The 20,767-nt window shown below is 39.2% G+C and overlaps 1 protein-coding gene across 1 annotated transcript; it reads right to left on the reverse strand.

Annotated features, from left to right (window-relative positions):
• Positions 1 to 513: 513 nt before the first annotated feature.
• alg6 (ALG6 alpha-1,3-glucosyltransferase) lies at positions 514 to 17,790 on the reverse strand. The gene is made up of 14 exons (XM_053322237.1): positions 17,622 to 17,790; positions 16,708 to 16,792; positions 15,453 to 15,542; positions 15,265 to 15,353; positions 14,930 to 15,012; positions 14,364 to 14,428; positions 13,758 to 13,943; positions 11,895 to 12,030; positions 8,115 to 8,200; positions 6,592 to 6,676; positions 6,255 to 6,325; positions 4,971 to 5,039; positions 2,954 to 3,146; positions 514 to 963 (listed from the first exon to the last, which is right to left on the reverse strand). The coding sequence occupies exons 1-14, from the start codon at positions 17,701 to 17,703 to the stop codon at positions 766 to 768; spliced, it is 1,518 nt and encodes a 505-aa protein (XP_053178212.1). The 5' UTR covers positions 17,704 to 17,790; the 3' UTR covers positions 514 to 765.
• Between the last annotated feature and the right edge of the window lie 2,977 nt (positions 17,791 to 20,767).

The following is a 20,767-nucleotide window of genomic DNA, read 5'->3' on the forward strand; positions in this document are numbered from 1 at the left end:
ACAAAATCACTTTGATGATAGGTAAAAATGTACAGTAGAAAATCGTAAAAAAAAAAGTTCACATGAATAGATAATGAGTTCCCATTCCTGCCAGACCTGAACCCAGCACCATCAGGTGTCCCTTCAATTACAAGGAAAGCAGAAAGTGGACACAATAACAAGGACACCTTACAGTACGACCATCACTATCCTTGGCTTTAGTTAGCATGAAGTTAAATTGACACCTCTCTGACCCAGTCTCAACCATTACTCATCAGTGCAAGGGTGTCCGTTGTTATGACTGCCTCATAGTTTGAGCATACAGGCATTAGGTCATCGAAATTGTCTCCCATGTCCACCGATGTTACATTTAATGTTTCCAAATGACTGAGATTGGCCAGCTGGACAAGAGTAGCTTGAAGACCTGTCAATGGTCCAAATGAAAAAAGTGTATTTCACATGAAAGAAATCATGTAATTAATTAACAAATGCAAGCAAATGATAAATTGTGTAATTTTCTTGCTACAGGGAGGATTTCTTTTTTAATATTCTGAATTGATTTGGTCCAAACTTGACAATTATCATTACCTTTTAATTTAATGTAACAGCTCCTCTGAGCAGACAACACTGTGTGCACTAATTGTGCTATCTGCATTGGGTCTGTGATGGCATATAGAAAGCTCCCACACACACTGAGGACAGACATGCCTGTGTGCTAAACTGGCTTTCCCAACTCAAAATGAGCTTGAAACCTCTTGCAGTGTGTATCACAAAATTTGGCACCATTCAGTTGCTCTTCTTCTGGCTCTTTCTGCTCGGAGGCACGCTGAACTGGATGATGTTGAAATATACAAATGATCCAAAGAAGTGCATGAAAGCGAAGGCAGACACCAGCACGGGAAACAAGTCAGGCAGATGTGGTGGAGGGACGAGTGCTGCGCTCACAACGCTCAAACAGGCCATGACTGCGATGCAGACGTAGAACTGCAACAGAGACAAACAGAGTGAGTTGACCACAGGATCTAGCATTTCTGACCCATACTAGGGACTAAAATTAAGCATATGTCAGCCACTAAAAATAGCTGGAATACCCCTTTAATGACTACTCGCTGTCAAACTGCTTTACATGATGACAGAATTAAGATCCCATACCAGAAAAGTGTTTCTAGTTAAACTGTGAAGAGGCTACCAACAAACTGTTTGCTTTTCCCGTCGTTTAAATTGTGACCAATTAATTATTTAATTTATCACCGGAGTTGCAAAAATAACTGATGGTGAGGGTGAGGTAATTCATGAGGTCTATTTGGGCTTTATGAGCCAGGGATAAGTCGGTGAGTAAGATGGAGGAAACACCTCATGCCCACACCTACCCTGCCACCCCAAACTCATGAAACTCTATCGCCATCATTGGGGCTCGCTATTTATGCTGCTTGTGTAAATAAATATATCTAGGCAAACCTGTGTTAATGACATGCGCTATAAAAAGACACCTTCTCTTAATCTCTGACACCCTACCGGTACCCCTGTCGCTAAGGGGCTGGCGGTGCAGCCACTTCAGATGCTGTGGAAACTTAAATAAGTGATAAATAATTCTTTGGCTGGCAGCAGCTTTCATCCCTGGACAGCTTACACAGCTTACAGCGGCACATGATCTTTATTTATACAGTTGGGTATATCTTCTCACACGGTCGCAATTTAGGTCCAGTGCCACTCTCAAAGTACAGGCCACCTGGGATCCTGAAATCAGCACCGTTCTTATTACAAATGCATCAGCTGTGCATCCTCCTCCACCCAAGTACAAGATCAGACATGAACTATTAACATAATCAAGCAGCAATATATCTGCTTTGTTAACTGCTAGTCATTGAGCATTTAGCTCGTCTAAAACAAGCCCACGACTGGAAGGAAACCACACTTTCAACTTAAAGCCGCTGTGTATGTAGGATTGGAAAATGTTTAATTCCTAGTGGTAGTGTCATAAAAACACACTGTTGCAGACACAACTGACCTAGTAGCAATCAGCGGACTGCAACACTGATTTTCATTGGGTTAATTTCATTTCTTTACAATAGAAATTTAAGTCATCAGAGTAACTTGGATTGTTTCACACGGTGGCAAGTATATCAGCTCCATGTGTTTGAGTTGGACAAAGATGGAGATGTGCACTATCCTTATCTGTTTTAAAAGGTATTAACTAATCTGTATGACCTTAACTAACCTTAATAAACCACAATTATAGAGGTTACCTTCTGGGATTGCCTACCCCACAATCTCCCACCTACCAGTTCTGCAGCTCCAACTTGCGTGTTTGTGAATTGAATCTTTCACACACACAGCAGGTCACACACACACAAGTCTTTTACTTCTTGCCAGACACACGTTTTTCACTCATTTCTTCAAATTCTGTCTCTTTTTGTTGACGTTTACCCCAAACTCATTTGGTAGGTTGCAGATAAAAAGTTGTTTAGATTTCTATGTTAAAAATGGATTTAAATTTGTTTAAAAACTTAATGTTTTTAGACATCTAGGTTGCATAAATTTGGAGTTGTACACATACTGATTAGTTCAAAAGAAAGTTACTCAACAACTATTTTGACAATAGATTCATTGCTGGCATAATTTCTTTTTTTAGCAAAATTGCCAAATATCTGAATTGTGATGTTTTGATCCTTTTCTTTTTCATCCTTGATAAACTTAATAACTTTGGGTATAGGACCTGAAACTTTAGAAAATTGTGATTAGCATTGTTTTACTATTCTGACATTTTATAGACCAAATGATCAATCGAGAAAATTGTTAACAGATGAATCAATAATGCAGATGATGTGTATAAGTTTACATGTAACCCAGACATCAGAACCATTTAAAACTGTTGTAAGCTAGATGTCTAGATTACTTTTAACCTGCAAATCACAAAATCAATGCTTATTGAGCACCACATTGTTAGTCACTGTACCAGCGATTAGACACTGACCTTCCGTCTCACTAAGGAGGCCAGGTCCATTTTGGGTAGGAAGAAAAGCAGCTTGTGGTAGGCTCCCAGTCTGAGCTCTTCTTCTGAACTGTGCTCCAGAGCCGACAGCAGATAAGGTCCGAAGTAGAGAAAGGCCAGCGAGGTCACGATGTAGGGCACGAGCAGACCGTCCTTCAGAAACAGAGGCAGCATGCTGCACGGGTGGGGGTGGGGTGGGGGGGGCAAGGACGAGAACAATGGCGCATTTACAGTTTAGAATTTTGTCTTTGTGTGAAGAAATGTACAATGACCACAAACAGAGCGATGTGTAATGACTCCAAGGAGAGGATACGAGAATGGAAGACAGATGTTGCCACGTTAATACACTGCATAATGTGATGGTGAATGTTACGGACATATATTGAAAAGAAATCATTCCTATTCCTGTGTAGAATGTAGAATCAGACATCACACACTTAATAGATTTTCATGTCCATCCATCCAACAATACGTCATTAAGTTTAGTATTATATTTGTTGAGTGAAGGGGAACATTAAACCACAGAGCTTTTATACAGCAGGCCAGCAGAAGCAGTCCATCCCCTGGGGAGAGATGACTGAAATTCACGCCAAGCTTATCTTAGTTTAGCAGAGGGGCATGGGCAAGAACAACAGTTGACTCATGGTAAATCGCACATCTCCCCAGCTTATATACTCACAACAAACCTCTCATTCTGTGTTTTACTCCAAGACAAAAAAGCTCCATTCAGCAGATAAACGTCAAACATTTTAGAAATACATACTTCATCAATTTAAAAAACACTGGCTGCACTCTGTCCTCTTCAAATTGCTGTGCTTGAGTAATCATTCAGCCAATTATGCTAACAAAAGATGTATTTTTTTTTTAAATGGCAAAGTCTGGAGAGGATGCAGATTATGTCCAAGTCAGACTGTACTGAGAAACAGCTCCAGAATGACCTCCTGTCCCTATACAACGCACACTTAGACAGCAGGCATGCAGACTATGCGGTGTAATCCCCAGATATCCTTATACTAAACCACACGCACAACAATTAGTGCTGCCGGAAGAATTTAACAACAGCTGGTGAAAGTTAGATGGAGCATTTGCAACACTACTCGTCTTTTCCATTCACGGTCCTCACCTTTAGGCCATATCTCAGATGCATTTAGGTTTTTAGGATTATTTCTATGGCGTTTTATTAATGGATAGTTAACAAGTGCAAGACAGAAAAGACTGGGAAAAGTTAAGATAGGTGATAGGGGACAGTGGAATACCAGATTATTTATGGTGGTTTGTGCCAATTTAACGCTAGGCCATCGCATCCCATAAATCTATAATTTTGTGTTAGGGTTAGTGACAATTATAGAATAGGGATAAAGGATAAAATATTATGTTACAGCAACACATGTAGAAGAGTAGCCGTAGGAAAAAAGTGAACTAACTCAGTAATGTCTGGCTTAATTTTTTTACTATGTAATTATAAGTGAGTGGTCATGCCAGACCAAGTAGGGTCATAGTTGTAAAATCCTTGAGTGTATTCAGTTATGCAAGGATACGGTTTAATGCTTATGAATTCAACTTATCATTTGTGTTATTTCCTCTTTCAGGAATTACAATACAATTCCAAATTCTGCCTTAGTTGTATGCTATCTTGTCTCAATGATAACAGGAAGTTCTTTTAACTTTAAACTTTTTTTCCACCTTTACTAATTGTGATTGGAAAACACACAGGTATGAGAGGTGAAAGCTAGTTAAGATTTGACTTTACAGGCATGTCGACATTTCTCAATAGCAAGAATACAGCACTGCTCTAACCACTGTCATTGAGCAGCCAATATTTTGTCATAAAACATTTAAATCAAAGAAAAGGGGGGGGGGGGGTACAGCTTGAACTAAAAGATGAGATGAGATTCAGAATGAGTTTGTAATTATCTGTTCCATGTATGCAAAAAGAATAAAATGCAATTCTAATCTACAATCTGACAGTCCCCCCCACCCCCCCACCCCGTAGTCTCACCTGAACGTAGAGGCCTGCAGGACCCAAATGGCGATCAGGGGGAGGTCGCTCAGCAGCAGGCAGACGGGCCTAGAAAAGATCAAAGTTGGATATACGCACTGTTACGCCCACTCGACAGTAAGTGCAGATTAATATTAATTTACAGTCGGGTGGGGAAGAAAGGCCATGTTAGGTCAGAGCTGGATGTGAACTGATATCATGTGACATAATATTAAAGCTCCTGACCCGATGGACACCCGCATGAATTGATTACTGACAGTACTGTTACTGACCTCACAAGGCAGTGAGCGCCCTTTGTACCATATCATTTTATATCAGTCTGCGCCCTTTAGTCCATGTATGTATGGCACTGTAAAAGTTTCAATAATTGAGCTTAAAAATCCAGCTTCTACTTGAATTAAGTGTTCAACATCAAGACCAAAAATTGCCATTGTGATAAGTTTATGACAGGTTGCTTGCGTCAGTGATACCCGGTGATAGTTGTACACTCTTCTCCGAGGGGGGCACTTTCCACCGGTCCCTGAGCCCATAATTACAGCCAGTGCTCTTTGGCGATCCTGTTACAGCCCAATAATTGATCCTGCGCAAACAACGCCCCGAGCTGCCGCCTGCCATTCTTTCCTAATCCCTGGACATGCATTACTGATTGATTCAGGGGGACAGGTGGGAGATATAACTCAATAGTTAATAAAGCAACAATCTACCCTAATCTAGATTAATAGATGAGCCCAGATCTAGGAACCAAATCCCTTGCTGTTGAATCTATCCGAGGCTTCACTCTCTACCTACAGCAGCAACAGCTTTATACATTGAGGGGAATGGGTAATGAACCACACACATGCACATCCCCGGGCTTATGTGTGCTTATGTGTGCAAGGGCTGCATGTAGCCTATTAAATATTACTGCCATTTACACACACAGCACATGTCATGACAATGGAAGCTGAGAGAGCTGCTTTTTTTGTCTGCGCGGCACAGAGTATGATGACAAGAGGTGAATAATATCTCAGTTAGCAAGTCTGTACTTAAATAGATGCAACTCTGAGGGTACAGCACGAGTATGACGTCACTTTCATAAAGTGTTAATGTATTCAAATCATTACTCTGCAGGACCAAGTGGGGAGAAGGGGAATGGCTCCTTTTTCGAGTAGAAACTAAATCTATAACTGTGAATACTTGAGATATCCCCAGATATGGAAAGTACAGATTGTGCTCGTTGCCAACACTGTGCTTACATGTCGACAAATCAAATGAGACAAAACCTCAAGAACTAATAATACTTACAAAGAAGCCAAAAGGATGGACTTCTCATGGACTTGAAAGGAGAAGAGGAAAAATGCCAGAGATGAATTGACCTAAAAGTGACAGAGATTTTTAGTAAAACAACTATTGTTACTGAACAATAATACTTAATGGCACTTTTACCTTTACTTTTAAGTGCAAGGCCATGTGTATGAACAGCAGCATCAAAAATGCTTAGATTGTAATTATATATTGATAATACTGAAAGAAATGTTTGAGGCAAAAAAAAAAAGACTATTTCACTTTAAAGTTGTTATTAGTATGAAATCAGTCATAGTAATAATAGTAGTGTGTGCTCACCCAGCCCTAAATCACTTACCAAAGCCAGTTTAAACTGCCAGAAGGTGGGCTTCGTCAGAAGTCTGAGGCAGGAGGGTAGGGCTGACAGGAAAGTGCAAGCAAAACTGAAAAAAAGAGCATTCAGGTGATCTCAAATCAGAATTGTCAAAGAATTCAAAAAAATCTACAGTGGAAAATGAAGTAATTGCATCAGAAAGAAAACTAATGCCATAGCAGGTGAAATTTGGAGGTGATGTGAAAAATGGCATTTGCACATCTTACTATTGCGTTGACATCTGGAAACTGAACCCTACTACTGACCACATAACTGAAAAGCAGTCTATTTTGCCAAACAAACACACACAAACAAAGTTTAATGTCAGATACAAACAATCAACATCAAACTGTGGCTGCGTCTCGCTCTTTGCCAGACACCGCCTGCCTTGTAACCACTGCAAGGCGTCAGCTATGTGGGAAATGACCAAATACTGGCCCCTGTCAGAGGGTTACCAGGCATTAGTTTAACCCTTCAATTGTCACCTGCTGGGGGGGTGTAGGCACCGTAAGCGAGTGACTATGTGTCAGCGTGAATGTGGATAAAAGTGATGAGAGGTCATGCGGCAAGGTCGAGGGTGTGAGACCAACAATGTGTTTGTGCTACAAAGTGTATACGAGATGGAGAGCTGTTATGTGAACACAGACAGATGGAGAAGTGATGGAAACATAGACTGTAGTAATAAACAAACAAGCAAGTGAGTACTAAGTGTGTATGAAAGCGAGTGTGTTATGCATGTGTTATGTGTAGGGCAGGGTTTTGTGGTCCGGAAGGACATGGATCACTTTTCACAGCTGATTCATTCTATGTACACAGTACACCCACACCAGCGCATTTAGCAATCCACTCCCACTGCCAAAAAGACAAGAGTGTTTTTCATTTGTTTGAAATGCACTACAGTCAAAGAAGTCCCACTTGATCCCTGGACTTAGCAGTCTGGCAGAAACGTGTCCATGCTGCGAACATAGGACTCCTAAATTTAGCAGGCTGGGTTATTTAAGCGGGCTCCACCATGACACAACTGTTGCATCAAGTTTTTCTCACAGTGATCTCACAGGTCCTCAGCTTTTGGTCAAAATAACTTATTTAAATGTCACAAGGCCAGTGCCTCAATTTTGTCTCTCTGTGTAATTTCTTTGTTAATTCTCTTCCTATCATTAACTTTGCTTCTATCTCTGTACATGAGGCAAGCTTAGATAGCTCCTCAGGCAATCCAACTTCTTGTCACCACATTTCCAAAAACAGCTGTGACTTCATGTTCAGAAGTTCCTCACAAGATGTTTTCTAGAGGGATGATCTTATTTCCACCCTGTTGGATCACAGTCTTCATTCCCTTGGGCAAGCTCTGCTTTCCCATGAAATGAAAGGAGTCAAAACAAGAGACAGGAGGCTGGGGGTCCGATACAAAGACAGAATGACACAGCAAAAGAGAGATCCGAACCATGAAAGATAGAGGAAGAATAGAGGGAGAATAAAGTGAAAGCTTTTTAGATAGATAGAAGGATTACCTGAGGTAGAGCTGGGAGTCTCTGGACAGAATGGATCTGATCTTTATCAGGATGTTCAAGCTGCACCATGTATTGGCCACCTTATCCTATGCAAACAAGTACACCACTTTGGTTAAATGAGTCATATAAAAAAGGAGAAAATTGTTAACAGTTCAACAATTTAAAAAAATCAACTCATAATTCATTTTTTAAGAGAGGGCAAATAAGCAACATTGCTGTAAGTAATTATTTCCCTTCTTGAACGTGCAATAAAAATTCCTCGGTGGATTCCAGGGCGACATATGAACAGGACAGCTCGAAGTTCAGGGCAGTAGTATTTTCTGCATAAGCAGCAGATGCAGACCAACCACAGAGCTGAACTCTGAACAACGCACACATGTCAATATGTTATTTATGGAAACTGTGGCTGCAACTGATAAGTCTGCTAATTATTTTCTTGATTAATCGATAAATTTTTGTTCTATTTAAATAATTTTATTGTTTTATACTATTCTAATTTAAAATGTGTGTGAGTCTCTGTGTGTAGCATGGAGGGGGCTACAACTGCATTTCATTCTGCGATCTAGTACTTTTCTGACAATAAAACTTGAATCTTGAAAATTGCATTATAAAATGTAAGAAAATAGTGAAAAATGTCCTTCACATTTTCGCAGAGCCTAAAGTCACATCTTCAAATTTTGTCTGACCAACAGTCCAAACCCCAAAGAGGTTCCATTTACAATGGTATAAAAATAGAGAAAAGCAGCAAACTCTCACATTTGGGAAACTGAAGCTTGAGAATATTAATCATTTGTCAAAAATGACTAAAGCGATTAATCAAAAATTTGTAGAAACTCTTCATCTCAGTTCTATTTTGTTTTTGTGAATAATCTGTAAAAATCAATCTTTTACGGTTTGTGAATGATACAGAAGATATGTTACAACGTTAATGTGAGCTTAAAAAGCCTTGTGGTTTATAAGAGATGAGCAGGGCGTTGCTGCGCGGTTCAGTTGATTTAAGTGCTTAAGCAGTTGTGCAGGGATCAGATGATATTGAGGCTCAAGCCGCCACTGTGCACTATGATATCACACAACACAGAGACAGCCTGACTAGATCGACTTCATCACTCCACTGTGGATGGTTTCAGCCTGTGGCCCTGTCTAGAAAGCCTATTTCTGGTGTCGTCGCTCTCCTCCATGCTACAGCTGCTCACAGCACAGCTGTGTGGATCTTAATGGCAGCCTAGTCAGCACCGGGCCTTTCACTGTTGTGTTGTCTCAGTCCCATCACTCTCTCTCTCTTTCCTCTCAGCCTTCCCACTCCAAATAACCACAGCGGGAATGTTCCTGGATGCCGCCTGAAGGCAACACATGAACGGGAGGAGGGGGGGGGGGGTCTCATCAGCAAATGCAGGAGGGCGAGAGCGGCGGGGCTCCTTCACCTATATGCTAGCATGGAATTTCACAGGGAGAAGCATTTGGTGCCATTTTTGTGAGCAGGCAGCAACGTGAGACGCCAGAATGCAGCTCAGTGGGTAAACTTACAACTGCTCCCTCCCAGAAGTCGCCACGACCCACAGCCACCAGCCCTCCTCTTCCCCACCACCACCACCCCTTCTCACCCCTGTCCCCTTGTCCAAAGCTTCTGCTTACGTGCACAATTTCACAATTAGTTCAGGACGACTCACCCCAGCAGCCTCACATGCTGTCGTCACAGGAGAGTATAGTGTCTCTCACACCCTGTGTATTATGTTTGCATCATTTCGTTGAACAAATACTGCCACAGTGCACGCTGCCATCCGCTCCCCGGGTAGAATTTTCAATTACTTCTCACATCCATGACACCTTGTGGTGGGTGCCACTTCGGGGTCCGGGACAAGAGGGGGGGGGGTTACAGGGTTTCAGAAATGAGAGCTTGCAAACCTTGGCCTCTGAGCTGTCTGTCACACACACACCAACCAACAGAAACACACGCACACACAGCTACTTTACCTCTGTCACCTCAATGACAGCTTTCAACACTGCCGGCTGAGGACGTGCTTCAAGTACTCTTTATCACCGTTCACTATCCCTTTCCATTTAATTAATATCATATTCCAACAACCTTTCTTCTCTTTGACTTCTCTATGTCTGACTGCAATACACAAATATGTGTGCGCTTGTACGACAGTCAAACATACACGTTCGATTTCCAAAGCTGTCAGTCACAGGCAGCAGTTGTCGGATGTGCTCTGATATGCCTTAAGTGCAGAGCTGACCTCGCTCATCAGTCCATATGGCCAGAACATGGCTGTGCTATGAAGTGCTGAAAACACTCAGGCCATAAATTAGTTAGATTTATCTGTATGCTCCTACACCTCCCAGAGATAGAGTGAAACTGATCGCCTGACCTTTTCACCATTTTATTCCTCTGTTTTCTTTGATCCTGCAGTGTATCCATTTCAGACTGCGTAAGCACTGACGGGTGGAAGGGTTTTAACCATGCTGAGAGTATGGAACAGTGTGTCGGGCGTGAGGAATGCCACACAGGTTTTGCCTGACTTTCATACAAGCATTAAAGCCTCTGTATATATAAACTGTAAAAAAGAAAAAGAAAATCTGTGAAATGGATTTTTTTTTTTTTTTTTGTCAACAAATCTCATGTACAAAGCCAAACCAACAATGAATTAACCAACTTACAAGAATCGTGTGTGTGTATCCAAAGTCTGACATATCTCGTTCCTCTGTGCCGCAGACCTCCGTTGTCATCCAAAAACTATTCAAAACATGTCAATGAGCCACACCGTTGTCTTGGGTGACATATTCTTTCACCACAAAGAGTTTTGGGCACAGTGGTTTGTTGCTCCAATGACTAATAACCGCAAGTGTGTAATGGTGTGGCTCATTGACAAGTTTTTAATAGTTATTGAATAACATCAGAGGTCCACTGCACAGAGGTATACAATGTATCAGGCTTTGAATACACAGACCGTACTTGTAAGTAGGATCAATTCACTCACAATAAGGAAAATATAGAAAATCGACAGCCATATCCTTTAATCTGAACTCATCCAGCACAATTAGGGTTAAACAGAAAATCTTACTTATAATGCCATTTTCAATTTTTTTCTTTTTCTGTTTAACTGGATTACAATTTTAAAAGATCCCTCACTGCATTTTGTCTTTTGAAGGATCAAATATCAGGCGTATTATGCAAAATACTGACTTCCAGGACCAGCTGTTCATTATATTGAGTGAGTACCACAGTCTTTTACCCAAAGATCAGCCCAAACCAATTTTAAGAAGTGATACATTGTCATTACACCCTCAGGCTTAAGGTTAAACAGAAACATAGTAGCATCCCTGTTGGATAACATAACAAAAGATGAAGTTGTATATATTATTATCTTTATAGTTATAAAAGAAATCCCACAGGCTTATTAAGCAAAACTACCTAAACATATTTTATTTATGTTATTGATGGAATTGTCAATCTCAAATTTAATCATGAATTTTTGAGAAAGAGGTTGTGAGAAGGTTAACCATCTGCACCACCTCAAGGGCAGGTGAGGCTTCAATGGAAACCGTCACAGAAGTGTACATGTGACCTTCCAGTCTTTGTGTGGCTCCCTCTAATCTCCAGGCCACCCTGCGTGTTAACGATATTACCCTCTTCTACTTTAATTTGGATTGCGTGTTGGAAGCTTCTATTTAAAAGCATAAGTGTTTTTTTGATAAGGCTGGTCCTCAAGGGAAGATGAATAAACCTCTCAGATGTGGTTTTCACCCTGACTTTTCATTGAAAAAAATCTCTGCTGTTACCTCAAACAGACCACGAGCCACGGGAAAGATCCTCCTGACCACCTGCAAAGCCTGGCTGGGGTCAGACAGGAAGGGCAGCCAGCAGAGGGCAAAAGTCACCAACACTGTTGCAGCAATTTTCACCAACTGGAACAGCCTACATGAGGAGGGTCACACAATGAGAAATGCACTTACTTAGAGATTTACGGTTAAGAAAACATTTTGATAAATAGGCAGTGACGTAATGTCTAACATAATTTTGTAACTGAAATTTAAAGATCTACTTCTATCACTGTAACAATTAATAAGTACATGTCTGCAAGTCCTAAATTTGGGATTTGACCCCTCTGTTGAGGAATGCAGTGAAAGCCATGCATCAGCTGAGAGACTTTAGTGTAGGTCAGGCTATCTTGTCAGCTGTAACTGTGAAGCTGCTGGTTAAGTTGCACACACAGGCATAGCTGAGGAGTTTGGGCATGGCGAGAGTGTCATCTGGACATATCTTCCCCCCGGCTCTTCTAATCCAGCTCTCCATTTGCTACTAAATGCCCTTGGTACATTGTTACTAGATAAACAGACACTGGACACACTAGTAACAGCATCCAATCTGATTACCTCAGTCATTCTGTGGCTCTCCTGAGAACAGCGCTCTCTTACATGCTGACCTTACATATTTGCTTTGAGCGTTCATCTGACACTTGTATGCAGAATGACAAAACCATATAATGAATGCTGGCTTGAGGCATTTTGTATCACAGGCTGTAGTGATGGAGTTTACCAGTGGTTGCTTTATTCAGGCTTACGTTCATCACTTATTGTCCCTTAGAAATATGACAGTCTTCTACTATACTTTCTCAAGCTGCAACTAACAATTACGTTCATTATGGATTCATCTGACAATTGTATTTCTCGTTTTATCTATAAAATGTCAGAAAATTGTTAAAAATGCTCATTACAATTTCCCAAAGTCCAAGGTGACATCTTCAGATTTCTTAATTTGTTAAACCAGTAGTCCAAAACCAAAAGATATTCAGTTTACTATAATGTATGACAAAGAAGTTCTCACATTTGAGAGGCTGGAACCAACATATGTTTGGCATTTTTACTTTAAAAATGACTAACATTATTATTTGATTATTAGTCAATTTACTAATTGATTAATTGATTATTCATTGCAGCTCTAATCCTTTACTTTCAAGAAGGCAAGAAATATGACAAATCCAATCTGTTCCTCTCCATTTTTGTTTCATTTCTTTTCACCTCTATTATAATGATTGCTCACTATTTTGGTGATTTCCAAATTAAAAGTTGCTAACATTATTGGTCTACTGATCAGTGATACTAGTGATTTCTAGTATCCAGGGATACTAGAAAGTATCTAATGGAGAATAGCTCCAATAATTTAAAATGCATACATAGAAATCAAGATGTGATGATTATGTATCCATTTGCTGTGTTTAAGAGGCAACCCCCCCCCCCCCCCAAAAAAAAACAGGATTATAAATTAAGAGTGTGTGATTAATTGATAAATGGTTAAAACATCCGGTTTCTACCACTTTGAATGGAAGTAGTATGAATACAAACTTGACAATTGACAAAAGAGACCAAGACCATTCAACCATTCCAGGATCATTATGTCTTGAACAGATTCACATATGCTAAACATCAACCACAGCTACTGTGTATTATTTGCAGTGAAATACTTTCAAACTATCAAAGCTGTGTGATGAAGGGTACCTGAGTCCATCTGATAAGACTGTATGGGTCAGCTGAACAAAAACATATCAGAGCCACTGCTCTGGATAACTGCACACATCCGCTAAAATCCCCAAAATGTACCAAAAAAAAAAAGAAAGAGAGAGATAAAGATACAAACAGACTCACCCTCGTCCCATCAGGCCCTGTTTGATACACTTTCCCAGTAAGTAGAAGAAGAAAGGCAGCGCATGGTACAGCTCCATCTGTTTGTAGTTGAGAGCCAGACAGAAAGCCACGGAGCCCAGCACGTCCCAGCCCAGACCAAGAGCCAGAACCCCCCACAGGGCAAAACCCAGGCTCACTGCATTGTACCTGATACTGTTAAGGTCAATATTGTATCAAGAGCATTTGCATGAATAAAATTAAGTCTGATTTTTGTGGAGGTAAAAAAACTCAATGTACTAATAAGAGCTTTTTTTCGGATCTAAGAAAAAAAAGCACATTTTTTAAATTGGATTTTTTTCTTCAGTTGTTTGATTTACAAGATACTCATCTAGTGTTATACAAGTGAGTTAATAAAGTCCCATTTTTACATTGGTAGAAATATTTAACACGTGTACAACACAACATTAAAAGTTTAATACAGAGTTGAGATATTTGTGAGTGACCAAATTTAACAGGTCGTTAAAGTCAATGGCCGCAACTGTGAATATGAGCATTTCACAGCATGTCGTCAATGCAAATTCTACACACTTATTTAATGTAATTAATGCATCCATACATAAAGGATACTGGAAATGTCCGTAGTCAATGAGAATTAGCCCTGGATAGAGCAGGAAGCATAGCAGAGTACAAACCTGGGAAAAGAAATGAGTATTTATAAATTGATGGAAGAGAAACATAACGAGGCTGAAATTACATTCTGCTGATTATTTTTATGATTACACATGCATTAAAATGTGTCGATTTGGGTAGTTGTTTTATTCATTCATTAATCCCCTGTACTTAATCATTCATACAGTACCAGTCCCTCTATTCATGATGTTATGTGTGTGTGTGTTGTAGCTGCTGATCAGCAACAGTTTTATAATGTTGGATCTTGTTAGAATATTCCAAAATATTCCCTTTTATATGGACTGTACTGTAAATGTATGAAGATCCAGTAACTTCCTGGAAAATGGAATAGCATATCATCATATTATATTACAATAATGACCTCATAATTCCCTAATTTGGATGAGCAGTGCTGTAATTTGTTTTAATAAGGGTTGGGTTCAGGCTAAGGGGAGGAAAAGAAAGGGGCTCATTTGGGTCTTTAGATGAAAACTGTTAGATACTCTACTCTGCATGTGGCTTACCTTTTTCTTAGAGGATCCATCAGTCAGGCAGAAACAATATAAAACCGCAGCAGGGATGTATATCAATAAATCTGCCACTAGGACTAAAACAGAAAAAAACCATGTCATACAGCATCTGATTATTATAAATAACATGATGTTGGCTAGATGATGCCACACCAGTTTATCATTAAGACTATGAATCAAATGATATAATATATATATATGAAGTATTTTATAATCTCAGCAGGTATAATGTCATCTATAAGCACAAGTCAGTACAGTCAGCTAAGTAAGTATGTCAATGATCATGTAGCACTGAAGATTTCTGTTCTGCTTCCTCATGGTTACTGTACCTGTAGCTCTCATGAATAACTTGTGCTCTGGGCTTTCATAACCTCTGGATTTGTGGAGCTCCACCCATTCTGGGTTTATTAATTTGGCTCTGCAGGAAAAAAAAGTACATGATTTAGATTTTTTTGTTGTTACCATTGTTGTTTTGATCATACAGAAATACAGTGCTTTAGTTTAAAATAATACGTACATATGAGCACAGATCAGGCTGTGGTAGGCGGTCAGAGGAGGATAGTCAAGACCCCAGTAGTTCAAGTCATTGTCAGTGGTGTTGAAGTACCTGGAGGAGGCGATATATTACACATATTTATTCCGAAACTGCAGGAATTTTATGACAAGCTATAATTACAGGGTGAACATTGGCTGAAGGTTTTATCGGTAGATATTTTATATTGGATAGTCTCAGATTGGACTACACTGTCTCTCTAAAGTATCTTGTAATCATATTAATACACAATGCAAAGAGAATACCTGCCTCATGTTAAAGTAGGTTTTTGTATGTGAGCTTCTGGATCTTTTTCATCCCATAAATTAGGTCATTTTATTAGGCTCATGTTTTATTAATCTGTTAATTATTTTCCCTTTTAATGGTTTAGACTATTAAATGGTATAAAAAAAATAAAAAATAGTGAAAAGACAGCATTTACAATTCCTCAGAGTCCACTGTGATGTCTTTAATTTTCTTCTTGTGTCTGACTAACACCTTCAGATATTTAGTTTATTATCATAAAAAACAGCAAATCGTTGCAGCTCTACTTTTTATGTGAGCAACAGAAGGCATTAATCTGCTTGTGTGTTGAGTCAGCACCACTTTCTACTAAGTCACCCTTTAAAAAAGCTTAAGAGTTAACTAATGTCTTTATTAAAGGTTAGTAACTATTTACTCAGGCTTTATAGGTTGGTTACAAGCCACTTAGAAGAACAACTTTTCAACTGCCATTTAGTAAAAAAAAACTTTGGCTGCTTACCAAGCCTGCAGTAAATAGTATTCTGCAGTTAATAAATCATGAATAAAAAGGTATCTAAAACAAATCATCCTGTCTGCAGTGCTCAGAAATGCATTCAACACATTCGATGAACTGAATAACAAGCTAAAAATACAAAGCAAGCGTCATACTGGAGGAGGTCAAACAGCAGCCGAAGGGATTGTTCATAACCTGGCAAACCCTGAAGGTTGTCCTAATTATTTGTAGTGATGAACACAGCATTAGTCACTCATTTAATGTCAATAAAGGCATTTGTTGGAATTTAAAAACCTTTATATTGAGTGATTTGTTATGAAATGGTGCCCTTGATTCTAATCAGCAGCACAGTATTTTCCCATTTGTCCCACCAAAGACCTGAAAAAGGTGTCACGCTCTTTTTGGCTGCCTGGATGTCTAAACGGGGGCTCCATAGTGAGACATCACTTGTGAGTGAGTGAACACAGGACTGCTCAGACTGACCATTCCTGAACAGGGAGGTTGTAGGTGACTTCCTGCCAGTGCCTTTGAGCTTCGTAGTCGCCAAACATGGGATGTTTCCCTGCCCCTGGAGAACAATTATTTAACTGTTAGTATGTTGAATAAATGAGGGACAGAAAAGAGCCAAGTACACACATCAGAATACCAATGACAACTGCTTCAACTCTTAAAAGGATAGGTTCACAATTTTTCTCATTTGTCATAAACAACAATCAGGTGCCCTGAATAGTGAAAGAGGTTTTCTTCACTATAATCATCCCTCCTGTTCATACCAGCTATTAAGTTTCAATCTAAGTGATGGGGAACAAAATCCACAATGTGTCCTCCACACAGTCATTTTGCGCAAAAGTGCATTTAGCCTACTAGTTGATCTGAAGCTTTGTGCTATGTGAAGCTTCAACAGTCTGAGTTCAAGTTCATATGAAGTGGATATCTGCTACAATTAGTCTTTTTAGCATCAGTTTCCCTCTTTGTGTTTACCTGATGAGCTGTGATGGAAATATAGCAACAAAAACAGGCACTTTGACCCTAGACTAACACTGAAAGATATCTCCTTGATTTGACTCATTTAGAAGTCTGAAGCTTCATATTAGCTGCAGATAAACTTTATACATTTTTGCACATAGGGAGGACTGTGGATTTTGTCCCCCATCTCTTACACTGTGAGTGCATATGAATGGATCTCCTAATGGCCAAAATAAACAGGTGGGATGGGTATGGCAAGAAAACCCCGTTTCAGTGTTCATTTTAACACCTCACTGTTGTTATAGGAAGGACTTGGAAAAACTGTGAACCTGTCCACTGATGTGACCAGCTACAGTCTGAACTATTACACTGTTTATTTTCTGTCAACATTTAATGTAAATGAAAGCGTGCACATTGCACACACTTCCTACCTGAATAGGACGATAACGAAACTCCCCATCTTACCACAACCCCGAGTAAAACACAAATGGAAACGAGACTCCACGTTTGCATAGCTTTGACATGTAAAACGCGCTTTCGAGGGAGAAATATAACTTAAATATCCGGTCAATGAAACAGGATTTTGAGTCTGTTTACACTTCCTGTACACGTCACCCGCCAAGGCTTCGTAGCGCCTTCTCATTGGTCGGTGGACACATGAGACGTTCAGGAACACTCGGAAGAATATATATTTCCTTTTCATCGAATAATCGCTCTAGTCTAGAGCTTAGGCGAAAATAATATTATCACACGTGCTTCAACACTGTCTTCGCCAGATAGATTTAGAAGTGTTTTTAGAGTTACTTTAAGGACTTGGTTTCATCACTACATCAATAGTTTATGTCAAGTATAGTTTTTAAAAAGCAAAGTTTCCCAGGTACTTGAATGCATCATCACTTGAGATGAGATTTATGACAAACTGTTAGATATGTATGCATCATTTAGTGTCTATATGTCCTGTAATATTACAGTGAGTGCTGTATTGTTGATGGTGGCTTTAGAGGTCAGCGGTTGCAGAAGTGTCTGACTCTGCAATAAATGAGTAAATAAGAATGCCTGAACTCATTATAATATAATAATAAAGCAGCTAATAAACACAGACTGTGAATAAAACTGATAAATGAATCAGGGTCAAGTGTAATTGCCCTGGTTTTCTCATTACTCCTTGTAAATATGTTCTTTTTTCCTTAATTATCATATCAGGTTCATAAAGTCATGTCTGTAATACAATTTAAATAATAATAACTAAACTCAGTTTAACGTTTATGTTTATAGTAATATGTGTTTGAGGCATCTCTGAAATGACAAAGTGGCATTGTCATTGTTATAAATGACATATAAAATATACTGACGAATCATCTCCCAGATCCCTAAGATGGTGTCTAACATGATCAAAAATTCCAGTACTTCAGTCAGTAGCAAACTTTTGTAGACTCCAAAAGTTTATTTTTTCTGCAGATCATGGGCACATAACTAGAGCTGTGGTCTATAGTATGCCTGACACATATAGTATGTTTTTTTAATGAATGAATGACAGATATACGTCAGCTGCGACATATTGAACAGCTATGGCAATTAAAGTAGCAAGATACAGTATCTTAAATTAAAAGTACTTAGAGTTTTGATGCTTTTTAATAAATACTCACTTTAAAAGCTCCAGAAACACATCAGCAGCTTGTTATTCTCTGTATTAACTGCATCAGAGGTCAGCAATTAGATGAAGTGGTGCCATTTTTTTCCCATTGCTGGTCAATGAGAGGGCCACCGATTCACAGGTGTCATGAAAACACTGTATTTTTCTAATATTTTGCTTTTTATGTCTACTAATCAGTTTAAGAATATAATGCACAGATTGAACAGTTTCTTTTATGACTGTATCCAACAGAAAATGTAATTTTTTCCATTCATACATGAGGAACAACAGAATTGGAGCAGATTTATGCAAATTTGGCAAAAATGACTCAATATATGAAAATGTTTCATTTGTGTTGAACACTTAAATCAGACTACAATTATAATAGTAGATTTGCTATCTGCTGTATGTCAACTATTTTTTCGCTTTGTGGCAAGGTGCCATGACATAGCAGCTTCCACCACATGTTATCAGCAGTGGACGGCCAGGAGTCTCATGTGTAACTAGTTTGTTGTAACCTTCTGTATACAGATGTGTGGTTGTAAAAGCCTCCCCTCGCCCTTCCCACACAATGTAAATCTCAGCCTGAGGGTATCTTCTCCTCTGTGACCTTTTCTTCTGTTGACACCAACGTCTTTGTTCCCAAGGTGTTTGGGATTTGTTGGGTAAGACATGCTCCTTGTGATTCTGCCATCAATTATGCATAAATAATAATAACCTCGGACAACTGCTGATTTGCAATGACACTTTCATTACAACGAGAGCAGCCTATAACTCACTGGTACCCATTAGTTATTAATGCCTGGCCACGCCAGCTTTACTTTGTCATTTATTGCTTCATCTCTATGCCTTTTTAAATATTCAGTAACTGCTGTACCTACATTTACTGTCTGTGATCTCCCCGCAGGAGAAGGCTGTAGCTTGTGGTGGAAGATGACCTAGTTGTTATGGAGGCCTGAGCCTTGCTTGCCAATGCCAGCGTAGTCTATCACGTCAAGTTCACAACAGTATGTCAGAAATCTGTTTTCTGCTGTTTTGTCACATGTTTCATAGTTAACATCACAATAATGACCTATAATCAAAAGTTTACTCTTCTGTTGAAAAGTCATGTGTGAATATATTATCTTGTTATGTCTTTAAAAATGCAGTCTGTGGATTATTTACTTGAATTAATGAATTCTGGACACAGAGAAGTCTAACTAGATTTTAATTGCATCATCAGTGAATTATTTGGAATACCCTGCAGCACTCATAATGTGTACTGTCAGGTTTTTACAGGATGTGAGTACTAACACAGCAATGAGTGCTCACAATCAGTTCTGTATGAGGCTTTGTAAACCAAAATTACACCCCCTACTCCAAGGGTGTTTAGTGTTGAACAATGAAGTCTGTGATTCTGATGCAGTCTGTTTCAGTGACACTCAGCATGCTTTCTCTGATGAAGAAGGTCAAAGGTGACACATTAATGCCTGCCTGTGAAATGTGTATCATCAAATATCCAAATGGCAGATGTTTAATTCCAACATGGTGTTGGTGCATGTATGATAATGTGAAGTTGTGTCACTGGATAAACACAACACTGATACTATTATTATAACACAGTATTATTATAAGTACACAGTTACTAATGAAATAGAAATGGCCTTGTGAGACGTATTGGATATGTAAATAGCAGATAAAGAAAATTGTTTTATCGTTTAATAACTTGAAATACAGCATTTGTTGTCTTTTGGAACACCTTTTCCCCCAAAAAAACATATTTACAGGGATTTATTATTATTTGATACCACCAATAGTTTGTTCATATGAGTCACTTGTGTTGGTTGACAATTATAAATAGCTACACATGGAAGAAAGCAGGACCGTTCACTTCACTGTTCAGGTAGCTTATCACACACAGTGGTCCTCACTGCTTTAGCACATAAATCACTAATGCTGTGATGG

Source organism: Scomber japonicus, chromosome 7, assembly GCF_027409825.1.
Source record: "Scomber japonicus isolate fScoJap1 chromosome 7, fScoJap1.pri, whole genome shotgun sequence".
NCBI lineage: Eukaryota > Metazoa > Chordata > Actinopteri > Scombriformes > Scombridae > Scomber > Scomber japonicus.